The sequence below is a fragment of the Trachymyrmex septentrionalis genome, unplaced genomic scaffold, assembly GCF_001594115.1.
Source record: "Trachymyrmex septentrionalis isolate Tsep2-gDNA-1 unplaced genomic scaffold, Tsep1.0 scaffold178, whole genome shotgun sequence".
Classification (NCBI taxonomy): Eukaryota; Metazoa; Arthropoda; class Insecta; order Hymenoptera; family Formicidae; genus Trachymyrmex; species Trachymyrmex septentrionalis.
In genome coordinates, this window is record NW_017304949.1 from 47,292 (window position 1) to 58,009 (window position 10,718).

At 32.4% G+C, this 10,718-nt stretch overlaps 1 protein-coding gene across 3 annotated transcripts in view; it reads right to left on the reverse strand.

Annotated features, from left to right (window-relative positions):
* The window catches only part of LOC108746564 (golgin-45), a 21,171-nt gene extending 10,769 nt beyond the window's left edge, over positions 1-10,402 (reverse strand). The window contains exons 1-4 of one of the 3 annotated variants that reach the window (XM_018483415.1): positions 10,248-10,402; positions 10,038-10,118; positions 9,097-9,277; positions 8,736-8,934 (exon numbers count right to left, since the gene is read on the reverse strand). In XM_018483415.1, coding sequence (XP_018338917.1) covers positions 8,736-8,934; positions 9,097-9,277; positions 10,038-10,086 — 429 coding nt within the window. In that variant the 5' untranslated portion in view covers positions 10,087-10,118; positions 10,248-10,402. Of the gene's footprint in view, positions 1-8,735; positions 9,278-10,037; positions 10,174-10,247 lie in introns of those variants that run through there. The other 2 variants (XM_018483413.1, XM_018483414.1) reach the window with 2 other exon arrangements.
* Between the last annotated feature and the right edge of the window lie 316 nt (positions 10,403-10,718).

A 10,718-nucleotide genomic window follows, 5' to 3' on the forward strand; every position in this document is an offset into this window, starting at 1 on the left:
TTTAGATTTGTAAGACATGCGTTATAAAAGCGATGCGGCGTAGGTTTAAGTTAGATTTAAAAGTAGATATAAAAATTAATTATAATCTTAATTATAATTGTGATTGTAATTTTAATGTTAATTAAACAATAAACTAGCAGGGTTAAATTCTTTTACATAAAAAATTTTGTCATTTTAATAAAATTTTCTCATTTGTGATGATTCGTCTTTAATTTTTTTAGATTAAATGTTGTATCCCAATTGCAAATATAAAAGACTCTTAAATAGAAAGATAAAGATCCGTATCACTTTTTCTTATTAGTTAAATGTTATATGATGCAATAAAATATTATATATATTCTTTTTGCAATTTACAAAGCAATTAATGCCTTCCAACTTTATGACATCATGTCCATTATTGAAGCATCGCGTTTATCTTTTTGGTCGTTTATACGTTCATGGCTGTAATCTAACGGACTTGATCAGCCTATAGAAATTGGAAAAACTCGCATATTTCGACTATAAATGTAAAAATAATCGAGAAGATAACACGCAATGCTAAAACAGGATTGGAAGACATTAATTGTGCGAACTGTACAATAGTATATGTTATATGTTGCAAGAAAATATTTTTTTTGCAATAGGCGCAATTTAAAGATCTTATTTCATTTTTTTTTTAATACTATTAATGGGTAATTCATAATAAAAAATTACCAATGTGAATATACCACTTGAATTATATTATTTATATAACGGTTTTTTTTTAGTTTATAGTGATAGTTTTTTATGGTATATGCACACTTTAGCGCCTCTTTTTAAATCTTTTTGTGGAAAGGTAATTTTATTGAAATATCATGCAAATTTGTAGTGTTAAATATCTTATATGATTAATAATATATCTCTTCATACGTGTGTGTATTACTGCTTTTTCATAATTTGCGTTTTATATAATATTACTACTAAATATTATTATTACTATTATATATTATTACTACTTAATAAATGTATGTATATAATCAATAAATTAAATTTGAATCAAAATTAAAAAATAAATTTAGATAGCTACGTTCAGCGGAGAAAACTAATCAAATAGGGATTAGTAATTCTTTAATATGATTGATTCTTGAATTGATTCTTCGCTAAATCTAAATGCAGGAACTAATCATACCAAAGAATCACTAAACGTTAACTAATTAGTTTTCTTTACTGAACGCAGCCAACGAATATACAGAAAAATCATTTCTGTCGAAATCTAAAAATTTAGTTAAATATAATATATATCTATGTTGAATCATCAATATAATAATGTAAAATGACAAAATAAATGTCAAAATGTTTTGCAATATTGCTCATCGTGCTTGAATGTCCAATTATTTTACGGTTTAACAGAATTATTTTTAGATCTGTATCTAGGTAAATTTTTAGATACTACACTTAATTTTTCGTCAGCGAACATTTAGATACTTCCTCGGCGACAAATATCTAAACACCCACTTTCTCAACAGTAAACACCTAAATTTAATTCCTCGACGGCGAACATCTAGACACTCACTTCCTCGACAGCGAATACCTACAGACACCTGCTTCCTCAACGACAAATACCTAGACTCACTATAGCTTTAAAAACATATTAGATTATATGTACAATAACATATACCTAGGCTGCTGGAAAAGTTTCTGCAAACAATATGAAAAAAAAAAACATATAAAATTCGGTAAATAGCTTTATTGTTTTTCGCCTGCTGTAAATACACTTCATGGGACTTCACCCTAAGTCGTATCGTATTGTTATTTACGTTTGCGACTTGTTCTTTAAAGTAAATAATTCTTTGATTTATTATATGTATGTAGTCATAATCTCTCTAAAGCAGAATACAGTATGTAATATACGAGTATACATACAGGATGTTCAAAAAGTCTCCTTAAATATCTTGAAAAGCATTTTTTGAGAAAAAGGTTTCAGGTTGTAAAGTTAAAAATAATCTATTTACTGATCTTATCAGTTGACCTTAAGTAACGTCATCAAAGTCAGGTCAGGATCAAATCGATTTTTTTAAACAAAACACCCTATTTTCCATTTCAGAATCTAATGGCTAGCATCAGGACACTGAAGCTTCATTAAACATATTAAAACTTAAAAAGTAGAACAGATATGATATCTGTGTAACACGTCGTCGTATATGGACGTGTGTTCTAAAAATGTGTGATCTTTATATTTAATTTTAACAATTCTATTTTTTAAGTTTTAATATGTTCAACAAAGTTACAGTGCATTGTTTCATGTTCCGTGATGATTAACAACGTTGCATCTTTGTCAATTTGCGAGTAACTTACACATTATGGACATGTGAGCTAATTATTGTTGTATCATTCTTGCTGAGGAGGACTCCAAAGAGAGAATATCGAAACGTTCAAAATAAAGAAGACATCAATTTCTGATTATTGATTGTTCACTAAGTAATTGCGCCGTTTATCGATGCTGATTCTCATTAGCCTCTTTTTAATTTGTACTTTTCAAGTTATGAAACTTGAAAGTTACAATATCACTGGCATTAGCATTTGTATACCTCTTCGTGATACTCCGTTACTTATCGCTACACAGTTATCTTTGTTTATAAATTATTTATTTAAAATACTTTATAATGTTTACTGAATAGAAGCGTATATCACTTTTAATGCGAAGATAATCGTAGGTCTTATGCATAAATGACAGAACTTTTCAGTCAATCTTTTAGGAATAAAGACAATGGTATACGTAGGCTGCTGGAAAAGCAGCTGTTCTGCAAACAATATGAAAAAAAACATGTAAAATTCGGTAAATGGCTTTATTGTTTTTCGAAGTATTCGCCTTTAAGATCGATACATTTTTGCATACGCTCGAACTAATTTTCGAAGCATTTTTTCCACTGTAAGGCTATAACCTCAGAAATCAGTGTACGAAATGTTTCAACAGCTGCTTCAGGCGACTCAAATCGCTCACCACGCATCTTATTTTTAATGTTTGGGAACAAAAAGAAGTCATTAGGTGACAAATCAGGTGAATACGGACAACAAGTCATCAATTCGACATTATTACTGGATACAAAATCAACGGTTTGACGTGCTATGTGACAGCTGGCGTTGTCATGATGAAGGATGATGCGACGATTTCGGTTTGTTCTACGCAATTCATTTATGACTTCTGGCAAACAAATTGTATACCAATCAGTATTTCCAGTCCTTCGATCCTCTGAAGACGTGGTTGTCATATGTCCGGTATAACCGAAGAAACAAGCAATCATTTCCTTGGCAGCACTGCGTGAACGAACAACTTTTGTTGGTTTCGGTTTATTTTGAAATACCCAAACAGGATTGTTGTTTACTTTCGGGCTCATACGAATAGATCCATGTTTCGTCCCCAGTAACGATGTTGTAGACCAAATTTGACCGACCTCGGTTGAATTTCTTGAGCATTTCTTTGCTCCATTTAACATGAGACTGTTTTTGAGCTTCAAATTGTGTGGAATCCAACGACTGCATAGTTTCCGTACGCTCAAGTGATCATGCAAAATCGTATGTATTGCTTTCATGTCAATGCCTAAGGATGCCTGAATCTCGCGGTATGTTATATGCCGGTCTCACTCAATCATTTCACGCACAGCATCAACATTAGTGGCAACAACAGACGTGGACGGACGACTTTCACGGAATTCATCACTAAGAAAGATACGTCCACGCTGGAATTCGGCAAATCAATTATAAACAGTCCTATTGGATGGTGCTTCATCCCCAAAAGCCAAATGAAGTCAATTGATGCATTGGTTCGGAGTTAGATTACATTTGTAATCGTAAAAAATCATTGTCCGAAAATTTTCACGCGAAATTTCCATTTTCTTACAAAATAACTTCTTTTAAAATACTATACAAACAAAACTTGGGTACAAACTGTCAATTGAATTATAGGTTAAAAACGTCTAATTTTACGGATATGATAGTAGCAGAACGTTGGCGCCACTGGAAGTACTAGATTGCAGAAACTTTTCCAACATCCTATGTATTATTAATATTGTTGAATAGAAAATTATAATAAAAAATTAATTTTCGATATTACAAATCTTTTATTTATCCGCGCAATGCGTCGAATTAATAATTACTTATCAACCTAATATTGATAAATTTATTATATTAATTATTATCCTGCGAATTATCTATTTCATTTCACTGTCGACATATAATATAGTGTTAAACTATAAGTAAATAGGTCGGTAAATGAGAGCAATAAACAAGTACCATCTATCGTCCAAATTTTATGAAAAGAGAATGATTTTTTTGAGGCGATGATATATCTTACGTAAAAATTTTGACATTTCGGATTTCGCATCACGATATTTCCGTTTGTACGACACGTAGAGATAAAATTAATGCTTATTATATAATTCAGACCCAAGTTGTCGATTAAGCTGATATTCAGAACTCGATCGGTCCAGCCTTTATTAAAAAACCAATAATCTCGGATACTTGCAACTCGCTGACTCGCGTAAAGACATGGATCGGTCTCGCACTGCGCGTCCACTTGATGCGAGATCGCCTACTGTGTCTCTTGATTTGCTAGATACAAAAGTTTTGCAATCTTGTACTTACGAAATAGTAATCCACAAACACGTAGTTTGCATGAACAAATGACGTCGAATTCTTAAATTAGACTTGGACACTTTATCGCGACGAATTTGTTATACGAAAATTGACATAAACGTGTGACTGCATATATCATAGATTGCGTGAGATATTGGTGTACTAGTATATGAAGAGACGACTGGTCAAAGGAAACCAAGAGGAATACAAGAAGGTATAAATCCTAATAAAAAGAGAAATCAGGATGACAAAGTAGAATTGGATGATAAAGAAGTGTATCGAATTGGAAAACCTTATATCGAAGCATGACTCGTTTAATATTCACAGAAAGGGAAGTAGTGGGTTTGCATAAAAGCCGTCCACCTATAGTACGAGATGAGCAGAATAGAGCCATCCTGGAGGAGAGTGAGATCAAGTGTACTTGGCAAATAATATATGTGGCCGAGCTCTTTGAGTACACCAGAACTGACGTTCGAACCGATTGGAAGAAGCTGGAGGGCTCTGTCATACTCAAATCGGAACTGCCATTGCAACTGCTAAAAGCGAGAAAGTCACAGGATTTAATGAGATTCCTATGGAGTTAATAAAATTAATAAATGAAGAAAATATAGAGACAATATTAGGACTATTCAATAGAATCTACAGCACACACCGGAGAAATACTAAAGGAATGGCTGATATTTGTAACTATTCCGAAGAAGCAAGGGCTAAAAAAGTGCGCGACTACTGACTGATCAGCCTTATGGGTCACATATTAAAAACGTTCCTCCGAATAATCCACGCTCGCATAAGGTCAAAATGTGAATGGGATCTAGTTTGGTTCTCACAGTTTGGATTCAGAAATGCCTTTGGCACGCGAGAGGGGATATTTGAAATAAATATCCTTTTACAAAAATGTCGAGACTATCAGAAAGATGTCTTTGCATGCTTCATAGATGAGTGAGAAAGCGTTTGACCATGTTCTCTATACCAAACTTATTGAACTTCTCTTTCAAGCAAGAGTGGATGAGAAGGATGTCCGGAATAAAAAATCTGTACTGGCAGCAAAAAGCCGAAACAAGGGTTGGAAATCTGAGTAACAACCTCAAAAGTAGACATACAGAGGAGTGTCAGGCAGGGTATTCTTTCTCCCCTCTTATTTATCTTTACACGGACAAAATCTTCAAGGAGGTTGTAAGTAATGTGGAACTCGGAATCAAAATAAATGGTGTGCGAATCAACATCATTAAATACGTAGACAATACTATTGTCATCCTCGCCGAGAGTATTGAAGATCTCCAACTGCTTCTAAATAGAATCTCAGAAGCTGAGCTAAAGATATTAGATATCAATACAAGCAAGATAAAAATGATGGTTTTTAGTCATACTAGACATGAAAACGCTTTACTACACCTTAATGGCGAAAGGATAGAACGCGTTGATTGGTTACTTGAGAGTCTGATTACGGAGGATCTGAATCCCGACCGAGAGACGAGGCGTAGGATAGAGATTGCTCGCGCCGTCTTTAATAAAATGAGGGGTTTCTTTTGCAAGGACAACCTCAACCTGAGACTGAGTCGAAGAATGATCAAGTGCAGGTCGATGCTGATATACGGTGTGGAAGCGTGGACGCTTAAGGTGGGCCGTTTGGAGGCCTTTGAAATGTGAGAAGACGAATACTTCAAATTTCCTGGATTGATAGGATTACAAACGCTGAGGTCTTGCGGGTACACAGCGAGTTGTTGACAACGGTCAAATGCAAAAAAATCGAGTACCTCGAAGAGGAGAGAAGTATCGCCTGCTGCAGCTGACATTGAAGGGAAGGATCAAGGGCCGACGTGGGATTGGAAGAAAGAAGCTCTCTTATGGCTGAGAAATATTAGAGCGGACTGGAGTGCGGAACGTGGAGGGGCTCTTTCGTATGGCTGTGGGTAAGATAACTATGGCCAGAGTGATCGCCAATATCCGGGGGACCGGACAGGCCACCATGAAGAAGTATATAAAGACATGTTAATGCGACTTTTGGTGACTTCGTCGGAGTTCGGGCTTCACTTTAGGATTCCCTTAAATTGAATATAGTTAACTTCAAGAAATATGTTCATGTGTTTGGAGGGAGCCAAAATTGACCCTTATGGATCTTCCTTTCTTTGAATTAGAATAGAATTTATTCTTTTAAGCATACATAAGCCAAGAAAAGAAAAAGATTCTTCGATATCGAGTGTGATATTTTAAATTTTCAAATGTTTTGATTGCAGATTTAAAATCAAAACTTTCTAAATATAAATGGAGAAGAAATTTTCGAAGATTTTGTTACTGCTCGGAGATCGTTTTATTTCTATATTTTCTTATATGTTTTTGTTCGTAGAAACCTAAAATAATTATTACCTATAATAATGTCGGACTTGAGGAAAAATTGATAGTGAAATAAAATAAATAAAATCCTTATTCGCGTTGTTATAAAATCACTGTCAGTTATATTTCAATAATTTATTTATGAAATTCCAAATTGAATCAAATGTGAATAATATTATATTGCACCACAAAACGTTAATTAGATTATATTTTTCATTATAATCTTGCTACGTTGCGATGTGCAACGCTTGGAGTAGAAGAAACGGTACAGAGATGACAGTTATAGTGAAAAATAAAATCTAATTGACGATTTGTACTGTAATAATATTCACATTTGATTTAATTTGGAATTAATTTCATAAATTATTGAAATAATATAACTGACAGTGATTTTATGACAATACGAATAAGGATCTTATACATTTTATTTCGATGTACTAATTTTTCCTTAAATATGGCGTTATTATAATGATTATTTTCGATTTCTACAAAGAAAAATGCATTAGAAAACATAAAAATAAAACGATCTCTAAGCGGTAGTGAATCTTTCGAAAATTTCTATCCTCCTTCAGTTATATATAAGCTAAATTAATTTTTGTTTAATTTAGCCACGACTTGGAGGTATCATCTTGAATTTTTAAATTTTGACTTCATATTTGCAACAACCTAAAATATCTCTATATATTAATTATAAGATTGAATATATTTAAAAAAAATTGTGCTTAATAATCATAATTTGAAATTGGACCGATGAGAATAATCTAATTAAGGACGTTCTCCGATTGCAGTTGTGCTCAACTAAATGAGCACATTAGTGCTCATCATTATGAAAATTTTTATGAAAATATATTTCACTTTTATATAGTACAGGGTGGGGTAAAAGTCCCGCTACCATATAAAATTTGGACGTCTACACAACACAACGGTTAAAGCTAAACTGAGCTATACGTCACATAACTAAGATGGCGCGCAATCAAAATGGTAGCGGGACTTTTGCCCCACCCTGTATAAGATATTCCATAAGTGTTAATGTTTTTATACAAGTTTTATTATACAATATAAAATGCATCCTGCTACTGCCGCCAGTCGAAAAAATAGCGACTTTACTTACTTTGCTCAATGATTTCTTAAAAACAAATACTGGAAGCCAAATCAGACAAATTTCATATTATTCCTTGTGATATCAAGTTTTATATCTCATTGTTTCAAAAAATTGTTAAGAAAAACTTTTTTACAATGAATAAAAAGACCACTTTCGAATAAGCTTTAGATAGGGATCCTCTGTGTGTGTGTGTGTGCGCGCGCGCGCGCGTACGTGTGTGTGTATATGTATATATATATATGTATATATTTTTTAAACGCTTCAACTTTAAAGTGGAATATCTCGATTTTTAATCCCGCTCTGGGTATTAAGTTTTAAAGCATATATGTTCAGGACACTAAAACAAGCTTTTTCTGTAAATTTCAGAGAAATCTAAAGAAAATGGATTTTTTCGGAGAACGTCCTTAAGAGAAATTCTACTTTGTAGTGACAATGGATCTTAGGTGTTTAAATATTTTGGTATAAATATATATACATCCAATTTTGCAAATCGTGCACCAAAATCTTTTCAATTTTGAAAAGGTGAAACGCAATCAGACAGAATAAAACTAGAATAGCAATCACATATTAAATTAACTTTTTTAGCAATTTAATAATATTATAATATTTCATATTAATAAACTTCTTATAAAAATACTAATAATTTGAATATCTTAATAAGAATATTTTAAGAATATTAATAATTTGGAAATATTAATGTACATTGTTATACCTGTACTTGAAATTTCAATTGAGTTTCAAGCTGACTATTTTCTTCTTTCAATTTGCGAATTTCAGATTCATATGTTCTTTTTTCATTATCCCATTCATCTTCTGATGTTTTCTCTTTGCTTTCTTTCATACAATCCTTCAACCTTGTGTCGTTATCCTGAATCTTCATTGCAGCAATTTGCGCAACTGTAGCATTTAAACTAGATTTTTTTTTAAATAATTTTTTCTTTTTTTCAAATGGCACAATTGGATTTACAGCTGCCTTATATGGTTCATACGGTACAAATTTTGGGTCTTTTGACTTTAAAGAATGCAAAATATGCTTTTCTTGTTTTATGTTACTAATATTTTTTGGTACTAACTTTACTATTGTACCAATAGGAGTAACCGGAGATGTTGATTCTAATTGCTTCAAATTGGTAGGATGGTAAATAAGAGTGTCTCCCAGACGACTTCGACTTTGCCTAACTTCGACTCTATCTACTGTCGCATTTTCCATGCCATCTCCTTGCGTTCGTTCTATGTAACCCATTACATGAACATCTTGAAAGATTATTAATCAAGATATAAAAATTGTATATCCCTGTACTGCTATATGTAATTCAAATATATTTTAAATGTTTGTCATTGTTATATCTTATAGCAAATTCGGCAGACTGCACTAGTGTGCACTGAGTGCAAACTTTTTCAGTGCCAGGCATTTGGCTTGTATGCAGTGTATCAGTCGTATTCGGCAAATACAAACTGACCCAGTATAGTGCTAAATTTATATTTGGACTAACGGAATGAACTAAACAAGTTCAAGAAATATTGCACTGATGTTTCTGACAGCAATTTGACATAGCACTGGTTTTGTACTCATACTATGCCAAGACAGCACTAGAGCATATATCTAGACATGTATCTAGAGCAGCATATGTCAAATTTATCATTTAACAATAGTGAAATAAATACAAACACATTGACTTATTATGATGAATTTAATTGTTCATTACAATGAATCAATGTATATTAAAAACTGCTTTATATAAAGTATCTCAATGCAGTGATACAATATAATCAACTTTGACAATAAAATGATATATATATACTTTGTTAAATAACTTGACAATAGAAGATAGGTAATCATTTAAAATATTTATATACTTTTACATTTAATTTTGCTAATGTCATGTAAAGCAGCTTAGTACGCACTGATCTAGTACAAGTGATTAAATTCACTATTATTATTAAATATGATACCGCATTAGGTTCAGTGGAAAATAAACCAATGACAAACACTTTGTATTTGAACAAAACTAACCTGGTTGACAGTGAATGTTCTGTTTCTTGATATTTATAAAAGTATTCATTTCGACAGTATAAACAGTTATCGCAGATAATTCTATAATATGTCATGTGGTTAATATTTACAATTTAAGGCAAATATGATATAATTCAAACGCGTTAATGTCAATAAAAACTGCATATATTACAAAAAATTAGCACCAAAGAGATAATTACAATTTAATACCTCAAAATCCAATAAAATTAAGCTTATTCAACGCGTTTTTGCACGAAATGAATAAATCTGGCAAAAAAGTCCGCCCTATGGATTGATAACCGATGTATCATTAAAGTTGACGACTATTCAGGTTAAGAGATTCGTTACTTCGATGGCACATGCTTAGTTTACACAGTGAGCCAGACATGCCCCGCACTCGCGCATGCGCGCAGTTTAAAGCGCCAGTAGAATATCTAATCCGTTCGTGAAACTGGCGTCCTTAGTCGCCCTAAAGAGAAATATAATTATAAATTTATAGAAATTAGACATACCTCTTATTGTAAGGTATCAATTTCTACATTAACACTATTTATATTATCTATATGAGAAGCCGATTCGATATACCTTGATAAATTATATCGACAACATTTAAGCGAAATATTACAAATTTTTCTGTCAAAGAACTTTAAAGATATTTTCGTCTAAGATCCAAATTTCTTG